This window comes from Anabrus simplex, chromosome 3, assembly GCF_040414725.1.
Source record: "Anabrus simplex isolate iqAnaSimp1 chromosome 3, ASM4041472v1, whole genome shotgun sequence".
Lineage (NCBI taxonomy): Eukaryota > Metazoa > Arthropoda > Insecta > Orthoptera > Tettigoniidae > Anabrus > Anabrus simplex.
The window spans coordinates 87418763-87442503 of NC_090267.1; the positions used below are offsets into that span (position 1 = coordinate 87418763).

Consider the following 23741-nt stretch of genomic DNA (forward strand, 5'->3'; position numbering starts at 1 on the left):
CTTGTTCAGTTTTACTTAACTACTAATTCTTCTTATATTATTATTCTGTTACATCCTAATTTACCAAATTCACATGATTTTCATTACTTTATATAACTATATCCTATACGAAAATTTCCTAACCTAAAATCAGAAGATCGTCATTTACAAATATTTCCTGACCTAAAATCAGGGATCGTACATTTTTACGGCTCCAGTATGAACAAGCTAACACATCTCTCATAATCAACAGCATTTAACGCGTCCCTGCAAAGGAAAAGGTAAATATTAATAATGCTATTTGCTTTACGTCCCACTAACTACTTTTTAAGGTCTTCGGAGACGCCAAAGTGCCAGAATTTAGTCCCGCAGGAGTTCTTTTACGTGCCAGTAAATCTACCGACACGGGGCTGTCGTATTTGAGCACCTTCAAATACCACCGGACTGAGCCAGGATCGAACCTGCCAAGTTGGGGTTAGAAGGCCAGCTCCTTAACCGTCTGAGCCACTCAGCCCGGTGAAAAGGTAAATATTACCGAGGTTCGTGTCAGTAACTACTGTATAAGTACGACCCCATATGGGGGCGCGTGTACTTGTACAGTTCGTAATGACCAATACGACCCCATACGGGGTCGCAATATTTTACCTATTATACATAATAATTTAACCTAATATATCATAAATACATCCTCATTTCAGCGATCAATTGCTTGGTTAAGCCTGTGAACATTTTGGCACCAGGGAGTAACTCAATGTTATTAGCTCACGGCACTAGACGGCAATCCTATGAAAATCTGTCTGGCACTCAACATGTTAAAGTTGAGACTGGTCTCCAACAGGGAAGTGTACTATCCCCCATACTATTCATCATAGTCATGGATGAAATTCATAAGAACATTAAACAGAGATTGGGAAGACAGGCAACAAAAGCCATGCTGTTTGCAGATGATATAGTGATATGGGATGAGGATGAAACGGAAGTACAAAAACAAGTAGATGTATGGAATCAAGAGAAAGAAAAATTTGAGATGAAAGCACAGAGAAAAGTAAAACAATAATGATGACAAAAGGAAGGAAGGAAGGAAGGAAGGAAGGAAGGAAGGAAGGAAGGAAGGAAGGAAGGAAGGAAGGAAGGAAGGAAGGAAGGATAAAACTGAATGGTAAACTTCTGGAAGTGGTTAAAAGTTTCAGATGGAAAGATAACTGAGGAAATTGGAAAAAGTATACAACAAGCAAACAGCTTCCACCAGAGTGTAAGGGGTATTTTGTGGAACCAAGATGTCCCAAAGAAATGTAAGAAAGTATTATATTCAACCTATTATGAACCCATACTAACCTATGCAGCTGGATCGTGGACTACAACAAAACGAGAGGAGAGTAGAATACAGGCAGCTGAGATGAAATTCCCCATGGTGCAACAGCCCAGAAGTGTGATGGCCTATCAAGCAACCGCTGCTCAGCCCGAAGGTCTGCAGATTACGAGGTGTCGTGTGGTCAGCACGACAAATCCTCTCGACCGTTATTCTTGGCTTTCTAGACAGGGGAGATTAAATTTCTAAGAGGTATATAGGGCAAAACCAAAAAGGATAGAATTAGAAATGAAGAGATAAGGAAAAGGACAGGAATCTTGAAACTTCAAGACAGGATAGAAACAACAAAGCTAAAGTGGTATGGGCATATGATGAGAATGGGAGAAGAGAGTATGCCCAAAAAAAAAAGACTTTTCAGAGAAGTTAACAGGAAAGAGACCACGAGGAAGACCCTGAAAGCGGTGGACAGATTCAGGGTGGGAGTGCATAGAGAAGAGTGGAGGAAAATCAGAAGATGTACTTGAAAAAGGAGAAGAGTGGTGGAGAGACAAGCAGTGATGGAGGTCCTTGATTCACAACCCGACCCGGGAAGCTGGAAACGGGAAATGAAGATGATGATGATTGATATATGCAGCACAGACGTGGACACTGTTGAAAAGTCAGACAAGTAAAATCCAGGCCAGCGAGATGAAATTTTTAAGAAGTATGATTGGAAAGACAAGAAAGGAAAGGGAAATAAATTGTAGTAAAAAAGCTTCCAGAAAGAATGGAGCAAAATCAACTGAGATGGTTTGGACATTTTAAGAGGATGGAAGAGGGAAGGAAACTTGGATTGGAAAACAGATGAGGGAAAACAATGGTGATTGGATAGAGGAAGATGGAAAGATTACATTAACATCCTGACAGCTGGAAAAGTAAAACTGATAATGATGACTTTAACTTGTTTTAAATCATATCAGGCTTATAAAGTGGCTAAAAATGGCATTCACTAATTGTAAGCGATAAGCAACAAGAAACGATTTGCAACTTCTCTGCTAGGGGGGTGGGGTGGCAGATAGCGTGGACACTTGCGACTGTGGAAAACTGGAAGTGATATTATTCACTGGTCAGTCAGTTGTGTTAAGAAGGCATCCACCATATTATTTGTTTCAAATTTTTAAATTCTCTGAAAAAATTCCTTATGTCTCAATGCTATGTCATCTAAAGGCACACAAGCATTGGAAATGGGACTCTGATCAATGATAAAGGTATCTGGTCTGATGAATTCTGGCCAAGTTTACTCACAGAAGAAATGGTAACAGACTGATTGAGGGGGAACGATGCTTTCTTTCTCAAGATCTGGTTAGCCATATGGACAGCAATTAAACGACTTTAAAAAGAAGCATTTTATGAATTATAACCGTGACCATTCTGTAAAATGCAACTCCTATCTCCACAGTCAGAGTTCATAAAATGTTCAGTCTTTTAACTTGCATTATGAGCAGCTAATGAAGAATCCTATGCTGATCATCAAAGGTCACCTCATCTAAATCAAAAGCTAGCTTCTTTGGTGTTGTAAACCATTTAGGACTATGAGATGTGTAACCATACATGCAGAATACATATCGAATCACTGTGATATATGAATAACTGAAATTGACAAAAAATTGCTTTTTTTCAAGCATAATTTTTAAATTTGTTTTGCTCATTCTGAAGATGCCATCCAACATACTGTATACTGGCCTAATATTATACTATATTGTTGCATTTTCAAGCATGACTGGAAGTGAAAATGAACAGAAGTATTTCCCAACAGGCGAGTTGGCCGTGCAGTTAGTGTCGCACAGCTGTGAGCTTGCATCCGGGAGATAGTGGGTTCAAACCACACTGTCGGCAGCCCTGAAGATGGTTTTCCATGGTTTATCATTTTCACACCAGGCAAATACTGGGGCTGTACCTTAATTATGGCCACGTTCGCTTCCTTTCCACTCCTAGGCCTTTCCTGTCCCATCGTCGCCATAAGACCTATCTGTGCCGTGCAACGCAAAAGCAAATACCAAAAAAAAAAAAAAAAAAAAAAAAAAAAGTATTTCTTTCTGCAGGCGTAACAGGTTTTAATTTCTTCTTCCCCATTCTGCTTGCTCTTCACCTTTCAAGAATAATACAAGGTCCTACTATTTACAGAGAATTAAACTTGAGGAAGTGTTGTCTATCAAGCTATTCAGACAAGTTTACAAAATGCAAGAAATGGAAACTGTTAAAGCCAATACATATATAGAAAAAAAATCATTAAATTATGTAAAAGAGGTATTATCAGCAAAAGAAATGATGTACATAAATGAATATTGAATTTTCACAACCGCATTGTAATAGAAACCGACTTTCAACTTATTAGGTCGTGTTACGTACATTTAGTACGTGTTGAAGAGATGTTAAGTTCAGAACAAAAATGGCCAACCAGACACCAGTGGGATCCGAACCCACAACCTCCCGATTTCGCGTCTCAATTGAGCTATGGTGGCCTAGGCCATCTTTGTTCTGTTGGAATGGATCTAAGCTACAGGTCTGGTACTACTACCATCACACTGTAGAGTGTGTTTAAGTTGCCCGTTGAGGGCCAAGTCAATGAATATTGAATTTTCACGACCGCATTGTAATCGAAACTGACTTTCAACTTATTAGGTCGTGTTACGTACATTTAGTACGTGTTGAAGAGATGTTAAGTACAGAACAAAAAAGGCCAACCAGACACCAGTGGGATCCGAACCCACAACCTCCCGATTTCGCGTTGGTTGCTCTACCAATTGACCTAATAAGTTGAAAGTTGGTTTTGATTACAATGCAGTCGTGAAAATTCAATATTCATTGACTTGGCCCTCAACGGGCAACTTAAACGCACTCTACAGTGTGATGGTAGTAGTACCAGACCTGTAGCTTAGATCCATTCCAACAGAACAAAGATGGCCTAGGCCACCATAGTTCACTTGGTAGAGCAACCGACGCGAAATCGGGGGGTTGTGGGTTCGGATCCCACTGGTGTCTGGTTGGCCATTTTTGTTCTGTACTTAACATCTCCTCAACACATACTAAATGTACGTAACACGACCTAATAAGTTGAAAGTCGGTTTTGATTACAATGCGGTCGTGAAAATTCAATATTCATTGACTTGGCCCTCAACGGGCAACTTAAACGCACTCTACAGTGTGATGGTAGTAGTATCAGACCGGTAGCTTAGATCCATTCCAACAGAACAAAGATGGCCTAGGCCACCATAGCTCAATTGGTAGAGCAACCGACACGAAATCGGGAAGTTGTGGGTTCGGATCCCACTGGTGTCTGGTTGGCCTTTTTTGTTCTGTACTTAAAATCTCTTCAACACGTACTAAATGTACGTAACATGACCTAATAAGTTGAAAGTCGGTTTCGATTACAATGCGGTTGTGAAAATTCAATATTCATTGACTTGGCCCTCAACGGGCAACTTAAACGCACTCTACAGTGTGATGGTAGTAGTACCAGACCTGTAGCTTAGATCCATTCCAACAGAACAAAGATGGCCTAGGCCACCATAGCTCAATTGGTAGAGCAACCGACGCGAAATCGGGAGGTTGTGGGTTCGGATCCCACTGGTGTCTGGTTGGCCATTTTTGTTCTGTACTTAACATCTCTTCAACACATATTAAATGTACGTAACACGACCTAATAAGTTGAAAGTCGGTTTCGATTACAATGCGGTCGTGAAAATTCAATATTCATTGACTTGGCCCTCAACGGGCAACTTAAACGCACTCTACAGTGTGATGGTAGTAGTACCAGACCTGTAGCTTAGATCCATTCCAACAGAACAAAGATGGCCTAGGCCACCATAGCTCAATTGGTAGAGCAACCGACGCAAAATCGGGAGGTTGTGGGTTCGGATCCCACTGGTGTCTGGTTGGCCATTTTTGTTCTGTACTTAACATCTCTTCAACACATACTAAATATATGTAACATGACCTAATAAGTTGAAAGTCGGTTTCAATGTACATAAATCTTTAAAAGAACATTTAGAAATGCACAATAAAGTTCCAAATTGCTCTTCATCTAGAATCTGAATAAAATACAGTACAGGTAAAACATAGGGGCTGATGACCTAGTTGTTAGGCCCCTTTAAACTACAAACATCATTATCATCATCATCAGCAGCAGCAGCAGCAGCATCATCATCATCATCATCATCATCATCGCAGGTAAAACATCATGCAAAATTTTACATCCCATTAGGTCAAGGACTGTAAGTTTTCTCAAGACGATGAAAGACCAAACAGGCTATATCATTTATGATGTAAGAGCATACAGAATTTTTTTTACAAGCAATGAGAATTATGCATCAGGTACGGTAAATTAAAAACTGCTTCAACAGAAGCATATATCTGCTATTTGTTAGAACATCAATTCCATTTGGTTCAATGAAGAACTTCCCTACAGTGGTCTGATACTACCAGGTGGTAAAGGGCCGATGACTCAGATGTTAGGCCCCTTTAAACAACAAGCACCAGGTGGTAAAGACATGTTAAGATAGCCAAACATGTATTTTCAGTATAAATAAAATACTGGGAACTAGGTTTTTGTTTTTCCCTTCCTATCCAACTAGCAAGTTTGAAGAAAAAGCATTACTGTTAAGAAGATTATCCTTAGGAAGACCAGATTACCTTCTGACAATGAAAGTTCACATATAACAAGGGAGGAAGTGGTCAACACTGGTCAGAATAACTAACTAAATCATACAGAAGGAAGAACATTAGGGCTTATCAGCTCAAGACATTTCATAGGTAGCCTACATGATGGTACTATGCATTGTACAAACAAAAACTGGGGTGGAAGACCAAGAACATTACATCTAGAAGATGCCAAAAGAAGGAAGATCTTATCCTGAAGTTAAGTAACATTCTACAATAGCATTTATACAAAGGAAGAGAATGTTATCTGTAGGATTAAAACTTTTCATGAACATTATATACCTATTATATCCTCTGTCATTTTTTTCAATAGTTAATGATGTTATATATTTTAAAATATAGATTTTGTTAACTTGTGTAAAAAAATTGACGCACGCAATCTGGCTGAATCCAGGTACTGTACACAGAAGTCATCTCTTTTATATAACTCATTCATTTGCTTTTATTGCAGTAGAGTATGATAATTTCTTACCTGAACATCTTCATCAGAACTCGTCTAGAATCTGAGAAAGAGAAACTAGTGAGTCTGATAATAAAAGCTAATTGCATTTAAATTTCCCAGAGCGGTGTTGTATGGCAAATGAACGCAGATCACTTCAACTTTATCAAACACAATTAGTCTCTTATCTTGTAGCATAATTTAAACTTAATTAACAGACCTCACACAGCTTTTCATACATAGGCTTACAATAATGTTAATAAGGGTAATTAAATTAATAAAAAATTAAGCCATAGCTTTCTGATTCTGTTCAGAAAAGCAACAATAATACCATATAACAATCACACCTTGCTTATTCCAACTAGATAACATGACTAAATAAGTCAATAGATGGATAGACCGCCGCCGTCTCGGTCCTCCTATATTGCCCACTCTATGCAAGGTTTTTTGCGACTAGGTTGCGACAAAATTTCTCCGCTAGATGGCAGGTATAGACGCACAATGTTCCAGACTTATTCTAATGATGACAGCCTACAAAACACTATGCAGTATGGTCATATGTTCAATGAAGCTCCTAAGTTACATCAGTAATATTAAATATTGGCAATATTACCTGTATGAAGTCACAGTTGGCCTCTTAATGCACAATTTAAAGATTTTTCCTGGACGAAGGCTTGGAGTGGTACCGTACTTTTTGTGTTCTTGCCAACGCAATATCAGTTAATAGAGGTCTTATGAACTTGGTTAGGATAATATCACTAACAGTTTGCTGATATTCTTTGACCTCACACTGTAACAAAACACATTCCGAAAGGGAATACAGGGAAGTCCTCGTATTACGCTCGTATGCTTGAAGGACTTTGACAGTAGGGCACAGCAGCTTAAACGAACTCCTGCAGATACTTCACCAGAGCAACAAAACAAAGTTTGGCTTATCGAACTCTTCCTCTGTCCTGATGCATAATCAGTTCCATTTAGTGGTGTCAAAGCTCTAGGCAGTGAGATGTTGCTGACGCAAATGTCACACTCCATCCTCTCCGCAAAAACACGAACCAAGTACCGGTACCTGAAAATTAGGATTTGATTTCCTGTTTCTAGTTTGATTGGGATATTATCATCTGGATATTTGAGGTTGTCCAAAATGTCTAAACATGAAGACATTTGTTTTATGATTGTCCAACACAATTCTTAGCACAAGGAATCCACTATCCCCCACGGCTTTAATCACCTTCTGAAAAAATCTGCAGCCTGTTTCCAATTATTCAACCGGGTCAGGAATGGAATGAATGAATGAACCCCCATCTAGCGGAGAGGATAGGAATCGTGCCGGCTGCCAAAGCCTGTCACGCTCCTCTGGGGCAATGATTAATGAATGACAGATGAAATGAATTGATATTCAAGAGTATTGCTGGAATGAAATATGAAAACCGGAGTACCCGGAGAAAAAACCTGTCCTGCCTCCGCTTTGTCCAGCACAAATCTGACATGGAGTGACCGAGATATGAACCATGGAACCCAGTGGTGAGAGGCCGGCGCTCTACTGCCTGAGCCACGGAGGCTCCATCACCTTCTGAAATAAGGTGTAAAGGCACAGATGTGAGAGTAATCTGAGGATATCCAATTACTTCCTTTATTAGGTCCTTGCCTAGAAAATGCCAACAGCCACTTTTCTCTTAATTCCCTTCTAGATGGTATTTCATGGAGTTGTATCTTTTCTAGCTGCAAACAACCTTGCCGAGATTGGCAAAATGGTACACAACAGTTGAATATTTTGGGGAAAGAATCTGAAGTTTGTTCTACAAAAAAATATACCTTGTACAAATGGTAAGAAACAAGTACACCTTAAAATCACTTTTGAAATATCTATAAGCATAACATGATTAATTCATTTCACAGTTCTATACAAAATATCTCTTGTACGAACAGAAGTGACCAGACACGTTTACTCAATGTACGGAAAACTCAGCTTTTCACACACATTCATACACCAATAACACAGAGCTACACCCACACTGACAGTGAAGAATGTGCATCTACTACTGCACTCTTACAGTGAAGAAATATTGGTAGTCGCGCCTTCCTGTGTTAAACTAGTGGCATAGAGCAGGCAGTATAAGATGATCGAGACGGCGGTGGGATAGACAAACAACAAATACTCAAATTAACAAGCAAAGAGATGGAAGAAATTATAACTCATTCATTTGTTAGTTGTATTGCAGTACAGTAATATGATTTCTTACCTGAATACCTTCAACAGAAGTCAAATTGTCTTCAATGTTTTCATGCAGCATATTTTCATCAACTTCCATTTTGAGAGGTTGGATCTCATCTAGAACCTGAGACAGAGAAGCCAGTGAGTCTGCAAATACTCAATTGTGTTGAAATATTTCTCACTTCATAACAGTCATGTGGTGGCAGAAAATGAGAAAGTTCAAATTTCCTATAGAAAAGTTGTATGACAGATGATGTTTCATAAATATCAACTAACAATTCATAGTTCAATTCAGTGAAATGAAATGGCATATGGCTTTTAGTGCTGGGATGTGTCCGAGGACTTCAGCTCGCCAGGTACAGGTCTTTTGATTTGAAACCCGTAGGCGACCTGCTCACCGTGATGAGGATGAAATGATGATAAAGACAACACATACACCCAGTCCCCGTGCCAAAGTAATTAACCAATTATGGTTAAAATTCCCGACCCTGCCAGGAATCGAACCCGGGACCCCTGTGACCAAAGGCCAGCACGCTAACCATTTAGCCATGGAGCCGGACTTCACAGCCTATGTCAATCAACAAGTTTAGGTATCAGGTAGTGTAAACATTTTAAAATATCTGAAGGCTAGATGATGGTTGGAAATTTTTCTCTCTTGTATCGCTGTTACTAAAGCCTGCACAGCGTGTTCAAACTTCTGTCGTCAGGCAGCGATTAACTCTTCGCGGGTGGAAACATACATATATGGTCGACTTCTCTTACACTCCAGGCGTTTATTAGCCGAGGAAGTACCCAAATATGCTCAGAGATGGCAGGAGCTATTCTCTCAACTCTTCTGGTGAGGGAAATCCCCACAGTATCTTGCTGAGTTTGTGGTGGTTACGTAATACATACGTTGCGTGACACGACACAGTTTTCTCGTGTGCGTACTTCTTACGTATTTTCGCGGTTTTCCGATAAAATGGCATCGCGAAAATGGATCAGTGACACAGACATAGTGTCAATATTGGATGATATGGTCGAAGAACAGTCTGATTTTAGTGAATGTGAGTCTGAGGATGAAAATTCTTTCTTCAGCTCGTCTGAGTGCATCAGTGCAACAACGAAACAAGCAAACAACTAGTGATGAGCGATACCGTGATTTGTGAATCACAGCATAATTTAATATCGTGATTTTCTGATATCAGTGATTTTTAGTCATGACGTGACCACAATCAGTAGCTTGTGATCAAGAGAATGCCTTGTTATTGTGACTAGGCTTATTTCTGTGTAAACATTTATAAGAAAATCAGCCACCTAAGGTTTTGTATTTAATAAACAGCCTACATTTTGGTTGCATTACAGATGTGACCATTGCCAATTTACTTCTAGGGGTACAAACATAATCATTTTATTATTTACATTTGTTTTTTGTGGACATGCTGAAATTCAACCAATATATCAAGAAAAAATAGGATCAATATTGGCAACAGTCGTGTTTTTTACCGTAACTGATCATTTGGTATGTGCTAGGAAATGAATTCTACACATTTATCTGGCACAAGTGAAAAATAAAATGATGAATAAGTATTCTCAGCCACCTAAATATAAGGTTAAGGATATCACTGCACCTTTCCCTAGATACCAGTACTGGCAGTATTTTAGAAAGATGTAAGGTCTGGAAAGGCATTGACCCAGCTACATGAGGCAAATGGGAAGCTACAGTGAGCAGCGGTCGCAGAGGCAAGGCAATACAATTGAGGGATGTGGCATGCTGACCACACAGCTATCCCATATCTGCAAGCCAAGAGCTGGGCAGCAGCTGTTATTGAAAGCCAGGGCCTTTTGAGGCCTGGAGTGTTCTTCTTCTTAATTAACTTTAGAGTAATAGAGGTTTAAATGAAAGAATTCAAAATTACATTTTATTCATTAGCTATTCCTTATCTTAGTCTGTAATTTTCATCACATTATTGTCTTTTAGATTTCACAAGAGAAAAAATGCCACCTTCTGCAGCATGCTAATAGTACCAGTCACAAAGCAAAATCAGCCATGAAAAGTAACATTGGACAGACTCTGCTCACACAAAGTACCCCTATACCTCCTACAATCTATAGTAGTTTCTATGCTGATATATGCAGAGCCCTAGATGCTGAAGATATCTGCTGGATTGCTTGCATAGTCCTGTTTTCAGAGATTTGTTTACAGAAATACACCAGCAGCATATACCTTCAACATTATACATTAAAGAAAAACTACTTACATATTTATTACAAAGAGGTATTTTGTTAGTCAGGGAGGATAACAGTCTTGCATATGGTGGTGTGTGGACAAAACCACCAACTCTGTGGCCAGGTATATTGCTAATCTTATAGTAGGAAAACTGGAACCCAATTGGCATCTACTGCTCTCCTTCTTTGCTCTAAGCAGCTTCAGAAAATAGAGCAAAGCATTGTGTTCATCATCAAAAAGGGGGTTCCAATTGTTGTATCCTGGGAGTGTTGATGATTATAAAGTCCTTCCCCTTGTCTCCGATGCTGCTTCCTACATGATTGCTACTCCACCTGTAGGAATGTTCCTCACAAATAAATACTCATACCGATACTCTGCATTTACACAGTTATGGGATGCCTACAGTGTTGTAATTGTGTTCAGTAATTTTAGTACAGTACTGATGAAGATTTTTTGTATACCTAATCCAAATCCATAGCTGTTTGTGATAAACATGTGTTTAATTATGCCTTAATTTTGCAGCTATTTCTGTTAAGAATGGGTAGCCTATACAACATTACTTAAAGTAGAAAAAGATCCTGTTACAATGTAGGTCTATATTGTCATATTTTAAAGGCTTTCAAAGAATATTTGAAGCGCCTATATTCTCTTTTAAAAACCTATTTAATTGTTTAAAAAGCCTATTTTAGGTGCCTAAAACAATTTTTTAGAGCCTAAAATCCCAGGTCTGTGTCATCAGATACATACTGATTGTTGACTACTGCTTTCTGGCAAAGCAACTGAGGAGTGCTTTAATTTCAAATGTTTATTCAGATTTGAAGACAATTTCTGTTTGCACATATTACATAATGCGAAGTTTTCATCCACTTCTTTAAGGAACTGCCACAGGTCACTATTCTTCCTCTTTCTAGAAAACGTCATTTCGGTCAACTTGCCTCCTAATACTGAGCTCAGGTGATTATATGAGAGGTAAAAAAGGGAAATATCCCCGGGCAGTCCAAAATACAGGAGAAATACATGTTTGTTACTATTCTAGGCGAGTCCCGTGTACCACGATGCAATTTGAATGCGCGCAAAAAAATAATTCCACACTGCAATGTCAACTAGATAATTTCCTAAAACTGATATTGCAAGCGATGTTGATGATTACAAGGGTTTCAGTTGTTATTATATTCGAGAAGAATGTGCTCAATTTCTATAAATATCTTATATACTGATGATATGTTGACGTCCTTAAAAAAAAAAGAAATCTACAAATGTTCATACAGTCGGTGACCATGGCGATACTCCTTCCTTGGACACATCGCTTCACGTTGATATCATTGCGGCAGCACATGTCGTGATATCATGACTGATCTCAACATCGATCACAGTCACAGTTTAGGTAGCAACATTCAATAGTTCAGTATATGGAGTTAAGAGGGTGCACGGTGATCACCTGAAGTGAAATCTCGAAATCATGGTTAATCACAGTGATAGTGTAGGAAGTAACAGTTGTTACTTGTGATTTGTTGATATCAGTGAAAAAATCACAGTTCGTGAAATATCGCCCAGCACTAACACTGACACAGATAGCGACAGAGCGGACGACTGGACAGACATGAGTAATAGCGACCCTGGGCCAACAAATATTATTCCCGTTCATAATATTGGTCAAGGGCCAATATTACCATCACATCTATTTTTTGATAATGAAATATTTGATGATATTCTCAGTGAAACTAAATTACATGGGGACAAAAGGAAAATACAGGCAACACTGGCCACAAGAAAAAAAAAAGCAGAATGAAAAATTGGCATCACCCAACATTGCATGACGTAAAGGCATTTATTGGTGTCATCATCAACATGGGGCTTCACCCTTGCCAGATGTCAAAGACTATTTTTCAATGGCCTGGGTTAACAAAAGGCAATTTTTTAGTGATGTTTTCTCCTGGGATGAGTGTTAACTTATTTTCTGGAATCTGCACTTTGCCTCTGAAAATGGGTGAACACATACAGGGTGTTCTAGAGAGATAAGCTCAAATCTGGCAATGTAAAGAATATGAAAGGGGGGATATAATCAGCTGCCAGAAAAATGAAATGCTGGCCCTTGCGTGGAAAGATAAGCGCATAGTGACCATGCTGAGTACCTGTCACAAGGGTGACAAAATTGCAGTCATGGAAGTTGCCTCTAAATATTCCAAGCAGCCACCTGTCGCCAAGCCCAATGTAGTACTAGACTATGGTACACTAAAAGCATGGGTGGGGTTGACAGAACTGACCACTATATTGCAGCATACCATTTCATGAGACGGTCACTAAGTGGTACAAAAATATGTTCTTTTGGCTACTTGAAGTATATATAGTCAATTCATTCTTGCTACACACTATGGTGCAAAATCAAGGTGGTAAAAACCCCATGAGTCATAAGAAGTTCAGGATATGTTCGGTGGAGTCCCTAGTAGAGGAGGACCGGGCGAGTTGGCCGTGTGCGTAGAGGCGCGCGGCTGTGAGCTTGCATCCGGGAGATAGTAGGTTCGAATCCCACTATCGGCAGCCCTGAAAATGGTTTTCTGTGGTTTCCCATTTTCACACCAGGCAAATGCTGAGACTGTACCTTAATTAAGGCCACGGCCGCTTCCTTCCAACTCCTAGGCCCTTCCTATCCCATCGTCGCCACAAGACCTATCTGTGTCGGTGCGACGTAAAACCCCTAGCAAAAAAAACAAGTAGAGGAGGGCCGATGACCTTCGATGTTAGGCCCCTTAAAACAACAAGCATCATCATCATCAGCCTAGTAGAGGAAAGAGCAAGTTTCCGCAAGTCACTTCCTGCAAGCAGAAAGCAAACTTCAGGTGGTCCCTCTAATGAGAGACTAAACGGAATACCACATTTCATAGACCGAAGCAGTGTCAAGTCCCTCACTTGTACTGCGTGTAGGGCTCAAGGTCAATGCAAGTGCACTATATATTTTTGCGAAACTTGCACTTCAAAGCCTTATCTGTATCCAGATAAGTGCTTCAAGGTATACCACACTCAACATGAGTTTTGAGGATCCATCACCTTGCCACTTAACAAATTTAGGGTATTATTTGTGTACAGCATAGGTTCAACTGCTATGACTATTTTCTGATGGATTTTTAAAAACTTTTTGTTGGACAAAGACAAAAAATTAAACCAAAATATCATTGAAAGTAGTTTTTTGTACACATATTTCATAATAGCAGACTACAGTGTACTTCAAGTTAACCACTGTCACATCATAAAGTAGAGTGTTTTTAGCCCTTCCACATTCCAAAGGAGTAAATTGAGTGTTATATTTTTCTTCTTTTGCCTGTTGTTGAAAAAGACGATATATCCTCACTATGACATATTCTGGCCAGAGTTCCGGATCAGTGACCTTTTCAAGATCGTTGAGAGGGATAACCAATTTGTATGATTTAAATATTCCTTTTGTTTGGAGTGGTTCACATTCTATGACCTCCTCTACTTTCAAGTTCTTCACGCAAGGGCTCTTTGGGGAGCCGCACAAGTTCCATGTTCTTTTTATCTTTCTTCTTTTCTAAATCGTTCCGCTTTGTTCCAATGAAAGTTGGAGTTTTTATTGATGCTATATAAGATCTCCATCTATTTTTGACGGCTTCGACCCATTCTGCGTTATCAGAAGACTGTTGTTCAGATCTTATTAATGGTGTAGTATCTTTACTGCAATGATGAAGTTCTTCCCTACCACCTACATTTCCCTGGACCCTTTGGGAAGAAACATTTGTGAATTCCAAGACCCCCTTGGGGTTAAGGTTATGATCGGTCGTGCGCGTTGCTTTATGTCACTTCACTTCTTCAGATTCTTTACTTGACCTCATCTCTCTTGAGTTTGTGTCAGGTAGCATATCGATATCTACCGAGTTAACCTTATTGGGCACATTCAGGGCTGATCCTTTATATTTTATAACTGAGGACCTGGTAATGTTTCAAATTCTTTTCCGGTCGCATTTTGAATTTCCTTCCCTATTTCATTTGTAATATTAACCTTCAAATCATTTAGCAAGTTCTGCAGATGTTCTGATATCTTATTCAACACACTCCTTTCAATGTCAAAAAAATTGATCTTTGATTTACATTCTATGCAATGCAAAATGGAAGAATTGCAAGTTTGCAATTCTTCCATTTTGCGATATCATATTCTCCTTTAGTTAGTTCTGAACAATGAAAGTGCTGCCACTGATGCAACTCTCACATTCAATTGCTTCGTCCTTACTAGTTACTATTTTGTAGGACATGTAAATGACGAATTCCCTAGTTCCTACTTTAAAGTTTTGTACTTCTGGAAACGTCATCTCTAATAGTTTTCTTTTTTTATGAAACAAATGCATGATATATTCTAAGCATTACTGCCAATTAGCCCAACTGTAGAAATTTAAGATATATGAAGATTGCAATTTAAGTCAATTTTATTATTTTTCAGATCTAATGTGAAAAAAAAACATAGATCAACATAGAAATACTGCGATGAGACAAGTGGAGATAGTTGTATCAATGGAGCCTTTCTACTAGTCCACCGTGAACAGTGACCAACAACAATTTTTCTTCAGACCTATGCACTGCAATGGTGGGAGCTAATATCCCCTAGATAAACTGGAGCATCCAACATTCAAATAATTTTTAAGAAAATACACGAGCAAAGTAATACCATGTCCCTCAAGGCTATAGAAGAATTGCCTGCAGTCATTGTACTTATCGGTAAGTTTTAAAAGTCATTTTATAGCAGTAAACACCAAGTTAGATTCAACCTACATTTCAATCTTCTCTGGGAATGAGAAGTGCGTACACTATTGTTCAAATGTTGAGGATTTTATTTCACTGCCCTGACAGCTGCCCAGTGCTTGAAGGTCATTCAGGCCATGGATGAAGAGGATGTTGTCTGCATAAGAGAAACTAAGAAAGCCTTGTCCTGCCCATCGGTTCCATCCGATTTGGCATTCCTGAAGACAGACTTCAACAAGCTGCCGGGAGCAATCACAGAGTTAGAGAAGAGTGGCATGCCCCTGATGGAGTCATTTAGGATTGTGGAATAAGTCAGGGGAAGTTTTGACTGAACCTCTGGGAAGGTATCCGCTGTCAGCGAAAAGATCGATAGGGTCCTGCAGCGGAATTCAGGATGGAAAGCCATGGTAAAAGTATCCAGGGTCCTACGAGGTGAGGTAGATGAAACAATGGAACTAAGACCAGATGAAGTGGCTTCATTGAAGTTTTGTCCGATCACTTCATGTGATGTTGAGATACCTTTCTCTCAGTACAAAAACATTCTGCACGACAGGAGAATACGATTGTTACTGGAAAACATTGAAAAGCTGCTTGTTGTAAATTTCTTTTATAGTAATTGAGTGTGTTATTACATTATAAGTATTTTTCCATGACTATTTTGATGCCTACTTTACACATTGGTGCCTAGTAACATGCTTATTTTGGCTATTTTAAGAGCCTATATGCCTGCCTATTTTAATTGTTTAGAGTGCCTGTAATTCTCATTTCTACTTATCACCGCTCCCTAGACCACCCTGTTTCTCTGAATGTACCTCCCTATAACCCTTCCAAACAAATTTTCTAACTTATACGTACCACTGCAGTTTAAATTAAGGTCATCTGAGCACAGATCCCTATCTCCTACCCACACCATTAGGATCTAGAAATCATACTTCCAATTTCACACATACCTATTCCATAGTCTCATTTAAATCTCCAACCACCTTCCAGTCAGTATCACTCCTACACAGTATTCCACTGATAACAATCTCCACTTCTTTAAACTTTACCCGTCCTGCATTTACCAGATCCCACATATCCCCAACTATATTGGTACTTATACCTGCTTGCTTTACATTGTTGGAATTCAAGAGGACAAACTGGGGCAAATATTCATTTATAGGAAGGGGAGTTAGGGATTGGAATAACTTACCAAGGGAGACGTTCAATAAATTCCCAATTTCTTTGAAATCATTTAGGAAAAGGCTAGGAAAGCAAAAGATAGGGAATCTGCCACCTGGGCGACTGCCCTAAATGCAGATCAGTATTGATTGATTGAACGTGAAACACTACCACCTTCTCCTTTCCCTCCTCCTTCTCTTCTACTTTCCTCAACATCTGCCTTAACCAAATTCCTTGATGACACTCTACTCTGGTTCCCTTTCCTCCACACACTTTCCCCACATATCTAACAGTAGAACCCCCATGACTAGAGCCTCAACCCTACACACCTCATTTGATCCCCTCCCCTCCTGGTCAGCCCATCTTACTTGGTGGCTGCAGAAGCTATTTCCTCCTCCCATGCACCTGTTCCACCTTTTTATTTCCTATCTTCTACTCTACATTTCCCTTTCCTATCTTTTCTTTTCCTAGTAAATGAGTTGCTATGTTTGGCTGTATGTACACATGATTGCAAGCACGTTCTACCACGAAGAGTAAAACAAGGTAATATTTGTCTGATATTGCACTGGAAGCAGTGCTACACATTCGTTCTGCTACATGTAATAAACTTCACTGTGGTTGCGTATTGACGTTTACAATTATATAATCCTTATTATTTATTTTTCCACCAGCACAATACTAAAATATATTACAATTAAAGATTGTAACAGTTATTAAAAATTGTTCATGTAGGACATGTTTTGGTCTATTGGACCATCATCAGGTATGATCATAGATATACTGAAGAAAGGTTAACCGGGCTGAGTGGCTCACATGGTTAAGGTGCTGGCCTTCTGACCCCAACTTGGCAGGTTCGATTCTTGCTCAGTCCAGTGGTATTTGAAGGTGCTCAAATACGTCAGCCTCATGTCGGTAGATTTACTGGCACGTAAAAGAAGTCCTGTGGGACAAAATCCTGGCACCTAGGCGTCTCCAAAAACTGTAATAGTAGTTAGTGGGACGTAAAGCAAATAACACTTTCTTTTTTTTTTACAATTTGTTTTACGTCGCACTGACACGGACAGGTCTTATAGCAACGATGGGATAGGAAATTCCTAGGAGTGGGAAGTAAGCAACCATGGCCTTAATTAAGGTACAGCCCCAGCATTTGCCTGGTGTAAAAATGGGAAACTACAGAAAACCATCTTAAGGGCTGCCGACAGTGGAGCTTGAACCCACTATCTCCCGGATGCAAGCTCACAGCTGCACGCCCTTAACCGCACGACCAACTTGCCCGATAATAACACTATCATTATTACTATTATTATTGTACTGGAGGTACGCCCACTCCGTGCATTTAAAATAAGCACCTTTTAAAAGGACATCTGTGATATGAACAGTGGAACCTCTAGTGGAAGAAGTTTGAACGTTTATCGTCAGATGTCTCTACTGTCCATTTAGGTGTTCCCTCTGGTGAAAGGTTGGACAATTAATTTTCAAGAAAAATTTTGTAGTCATTAGTTGGTAAAACTGAATTATCTGTAGATTGTTTTTGGTGATCTCAGGTTATCAGCACATCTATGTCTTCCTGCCAGCTTAAAATGTTAACCAATAAGGAATTTTTGAAATTAATTCAATCAACCAATAGAATTTGTGGCTGTGTACAGTGCTTCAGCCCAGACAATTCTGGAACCTTCCTCTTTGCCATAAAAGCTGCGACCTTCTGGGCCATGTTGTCTTTCGATCACTCCAGTCAAGAGGTTTAGAGTGTTCATAGAGGAGGGAAGGGGCTTGCCTCGTCCATCTCTGGAAGGCTCACCTTCTAAAGGTAATGGCAGACATCTTTTAATCATGTAATAGTCTCAGAAAGCTGACTTGAGGGGAAGGTTTCAAAATCCTTTTTAATGTTACTCTGTCCATGTAAACCTTTAAATAAGTCTAAAGATCTTAGTCTAACTTATGGAATAAAGAGTGTAAACCCTTTTATTCCCCTTCAACTTGATATTGAGGCAACTATGATTTTGTAAACTTTAAAATTTATCTCTTCTTTTTGTAATTTAAATTTTCTCTCCATCTAGTCACCTCCGTTGTATAGGCTTAGCCTTGGTAACTTCGGGCCATAAGCCCACATAGGGTGTTAATGATGTTCAGGTGAACCTCAAAGGAGTGCAAATCTTCGCTTCCTAACATTTTGATTTTTGGCCAATAATTTTAAACTTTTCTTTTTCACTAAGGCCATGTAGAATGGGTACATATTATCCCTGTTAAGGTTAACTACTATTATTCATTTCCTAATTAAATGTAAATTAGACTGTTGAGCAGATAAAACAGTGTCTACTGTTTGTTTTTGTAAAAGTTAGATTGTGCCTTGGAGAGGCTTGAAACTTATAAATTTTGGAGAATAGTCTCTTACTTTAGTATGTGAAGCAAAGATGCTCCTTGTTAATGTAATAAATTTTGGAACATTATTGAAGGAAGCAGAGGTACCCTTATAAAATTTGTAACTTGGGAGCTTCAAGCTCATTCTGTTAAATTGTTGTTGTCTGATTGTTTTTCTAAAATTGTTCCTCGAGCTCACGAGCTAACCTTATCTAGTCCATTGTTATTTGTTATTGTTTAAAGTTTAAAATCTGAAAATAAACTCCCCCAAAAAAAGGAAAGAAATAAAATTTTGAATTTTAGAGTTTAAAATTAAAATTTTTTCTCTATCCACCCAATCAATCAATCACTACTGATCTGCATTTAGGGCAGTCGCCCAGGTGGCAGATTCCCTATCTGTTTGTTATTTTCCTAGCCTTTTCTTAAATTCATGTCTGCATCTTCCTACACCTCTGTAAACCACGGAAAGTCCGTAACAATTATTAGGCCTATTATTTCCTAGCATTTAGTCCTGCACTGGTGCAAGTTCTGCTTTAATCATGCCATCCTCCACTTCCTGCACTCAAGGGCATCAGCTTCAGTGATGCCTACAAGATGCATGTCTTCCTTGATGCAGTCAAACCGTACCTTTTTGGGAGGACCTTGGGATCGAGAACCTCCAGGATCAAATTGAAGGTCTGTATGAATTGCTGAGTCTGCAAGGCTTCGGGTGACACAACCATACCATCTCAGTCGTGCTTCTCGCATCTTCTCTGGGATAGGTACCACTCCCAATCGCCTTCGGGCATCTTAATTTCTGACATGGTCCAGTCTTGTAAGACCCAGTGATCACCATAACATTTTCATCTCCATACCATGTAGAACCTGCTTATGCTTTTTAGTTGTAGGCCAGTATTCCGACCCATACAGTGCAACTGGTCAGATCATGGATTTGTAGACTTTTCCTTTCAGGCGGGTGGGAATTTTCTTGTCACGTAGCACACCAGTGACCTGACGCCATTTCAGCCATGTAGTATTTATTCATACCCAGGTGTCTGGTAATGTCTTTCCATCTAAGATGATGAGTGATCCAAGGTATTTAAACTGGTTGGCTTTAACTAGGTCTTGCCCGTCAATGCGAATAGTATCCGCAGTCTGCAAGCCACATTACACATACTCTGTTTTAGTGATGTTAAGGCGCAAGCCATATTCCCCTAAATGGTCTTTCCAAATTTGCATAAGATTCCTTCGGGACTGATCCGCAGCATATAAGATGGTCCATGGGTATGGTGTCTGGATGTCAGCTGTGACTGTATCCATGATAAATAAGATAGGTGACAGTGCTGAACCCTGATGAACCCCAACACTGATAGGAAATGAGGGTGAGATCCCTACCAGACAGCAAACCACACTGATAACTTTGTCACAGAAAAGTTGGGTCCATCAGACATAGGCTTCTGGAACATCATGGGATCAGAGGGCTTTCCAAATAACCCTATGTGGTATCTGGTCAAAAGCCTTTTCTAAGTCCAAAAGGGCTAGGTGTAGAGGTTTGTTTTTCTCTCTATGTTTATCCACCAGGAGACGGGCTGTATGAATAGTGTCAGTCGTACTGACCACTTTGACAAACCTGCATTGGTTTGGAGAAATTTGTACGTTGTTTTGTAAGCAACAATCAAGAATACTTACTTGTACATCAAGAATATGCCTTTGCTGGTGGGACCTAGTGTTTACAGTGCACTAAGTCTTCTGGTATGGGCTAGAGCAATTTTGTTACTTTCATTGATCTGTCTCTGTCTTATCCTTGGCTTTGACAAAATGAAAGTGACTGAGGTATGAGCGATGCTAGTAATGCCATTCCTTACGCAGCCAGTCCCTGCTATGAATGGTGTGAAAATATTGCTCATAGGGTCGGTTGATGCATGCATTTCAGTGGGCTTGAGAGACTGATATGTAATAGCAACTTCTGGCTTGGTGAGGAAAGCAACGGGAAACTACCTCACTCCTCATTTCCCTAGTATGCCTCTTCAGTGATGCCTAGGCCATCTATGACAGCTCATGGTGAAACTGTTGAGGATCGAACCAGCCTTCGGGCTGATGACTAAACATACATACACACATCAAGAATATGTTAAAAAATCTTCATAGTCTGACATAATAAACGTATTGGTCAGTAATGATTATTAAAAAAGTTACACAGTTATGTGCTTGAATCCAATATAGGGGCATGATAAAATTCATGACCCATTTTTTGACACATTAAAAAATATGTTCAATGTAAATAAAGACATATTAACATGTTTTTCCTGTATAAAACTTCTTGGAACTCATATGGGAACATTATAACAAATATGTATCACAAAACATGTTATCCATACATCTCACTCTCCCCTACAAAGCAAGCCTCATGATATTTGATCTCTTTCCAGCTCACCCATATGTCTCCTTCTGGTCCCTCTCTCAGCCCTAAGAGCTCGGTGTTGCCACAGGGCAAACACGGTGGTCACCCACATGGAATGGCCTGGCATACGGGATCAGTTCAGTTCATTCATGTTTGGCAAGTTGAGAGTTGAGTTGGCTATACTGGAATTTTTATTATTACTTACAGAAAGATCATGTACTCGTGATTTCATTGCATAATTTTCTCCCTTCCTCAATTCATAGTTCTATTTCTAGAACTTCACTTACACCGACCAGGATTCGAACCAAGGTCTCCTTGGCAAGAAGCCAGCTAATGACAGAACATTTGTTAATGTGGTAGTCAGATCCAACAGGCGTGATTAAAAAAAAATGTGTATGAGCGAACTTGAGCAGTTGAGTAAATTAATGAGAGGAAATAATAGTTAAACCATGTATTCTGTATCTTAGTATGAAGACAAGGGTGCATTACAGGAATGATATAAACAAATACAGTAGAGAAAATAAGGACAGTCTGAGATATCAGTGACTGCGATTTGAACTCTGTCTAGCGGTATGACCTGAAATTACTTAATACCAATGTAGTTGGCCCGTTATTGGACATTATAAATTTCCCAACATTTATATCATCTGATAGCCAGGCAGGCATCAATTTTTGGAAATGAGACAATAGTGCATTGGCACTGCCGGTGGCTCCACATACCCTACGCAGTGGTCTTCACGGTATGCGCTAACCATGCGTCTTGGTGGGTGTGCTATTTACCAACGGATGAGCCCAAATTAGCACACTGGGGCGAAACGCTGGAACCAGGAATGAGTTAGCTGGAAAATTTATAATGTCCAATAACAGACCAACTATATTGGTATTATAAATTTACTCATTCGGGACAAATATTTCAGGTTCCCTATGGGAATCAACATTTATATCATCTGAAGTTACTTACCCTATCATAAAAGCATGTGCATTAGTGGTTGAGGTTTTTGATGTTAGTTATGCATTTAGAGTAAGTCAAAATTGGTAAATAACTGCATGTGTCATTCATTTGTATCTCCTCTCAACATGAGTGGAAAGTAATGTGCTGTGTTTGGCTGCATATGAAGTGTAGAAGAATTTGAGGTCTTTCTTCCATTTCCCTCGTGACAAGAAACTCTAAGTACAGTAGATATTGTGTTTCCAGATATATTCTTTCAGTCAAAAATAGATTTTTATAGTACTTCCTAAACTTCTAAGCTGCATGACCCATATTTTAACTGGCTTAAAATATAATAAGCTTATTTTATTATAGTACAGCAGTTAAACTTCAATACCAATGTGTTATTGCAGCTGTAATCTGTTGGTTTTGCAATGTCAGAGAAGTGACTTGGATAAGCTATAAAACAAAGAAGGGCCATTACACTTGAATAAACATTAAAGGATCTGTTCAGATCATTTCCAATTCAGGAACTTCAGATATCCCCGACCATACAGGTTGTTGTATTCTTACTCTAACTGTATGTAAATATTCCTCAAATCATAACTATCAATAATATTTTCATGCTTTGCTTTCTTTTACCCCTCTTCTCAGATTAAAGCCGGGATTTGTACCAATGTAGAATCTCCCAAATAACAAAACATCAAATGCTAACGCCCATTCCAAAAGGGGTAGTCCTTCCAAAAGAAAAAGACAGGACGATGAAACATCAATATCAGATGAACATATTCACCAGATATGCTTCTTGATGAAAGACTCCAAAACATACTAGTGTCCAAAAAAAAAAAAAACTCCTTAAAGAAAACATGCATAAAGGCCAAAAAAAATTCTGTAAAAGTAATGCTTTTGTTATTAGATTCAGTGAATTATGTATGTAAGGAATCTGATGATCTGATTATTGACAAGTATCTTAATGTGATGATACATTTTTTAAATGAGGAAAATGAGCAATCTGACCATAAATATTCAGGCAGGAATGCTAAAGCAAAAAAAATAATGCATGAATGAAAGAGCAAGCTTTTTCACAGCAGTGCATTTCATATCTTGAATATATGTTCAATTTCAGTCTTTAAATAATACTTTACTAAATAATTCTTTAATTTATCCAGAATTGCTTTGGCAACTTTAAAGCCGATCTTTTGATTCCTTAATTGGGGCAGCTATCAGGTGGAGTACCTCTTTTAATAAAACAATATCTGATAGATAACTTATATACAAAGGTAATCCCAAAAATAAGGTCTCCTATTTTTTATAAATACCTA

At 39.0% G+C, this 23741-nt stretch overlaps 1 protein-coding gene and 1 non-coding gene across 3 annotated transcripts in view; one reads left to right on the forward strand and one right to left on the reverse strand.

Annotated features, from left to right (window-relative positions):
• Positions 1 to 23741, reverse strand: part of LOC136867039 (uncharacterized) — a 121480-nt gene that overhangs the window by 90144 nt on the left and 7595 nt on the right. For both annotated transcript variants that reach the window (XM_068227002.1, XM_067144139.2), the window contains exon 2: positions 8666 to 8761. In XM_068227002.1, the coding sequence (XP_068083103.1) occupies positions 8666 to 8761 (96 nt within the window). The remainder of the gene's footprint in view (positions 1 to 8665; positions 8762 to 23741) is intronic.
• TRNAL-CAA (transfer RNA leucine (anticodon CAA)) lies at positions 5127 to 5200 on the forward strand. The gene has a single exon. It is a non-coding gene; the product is annotated as a tRNA-Leu (tRNA).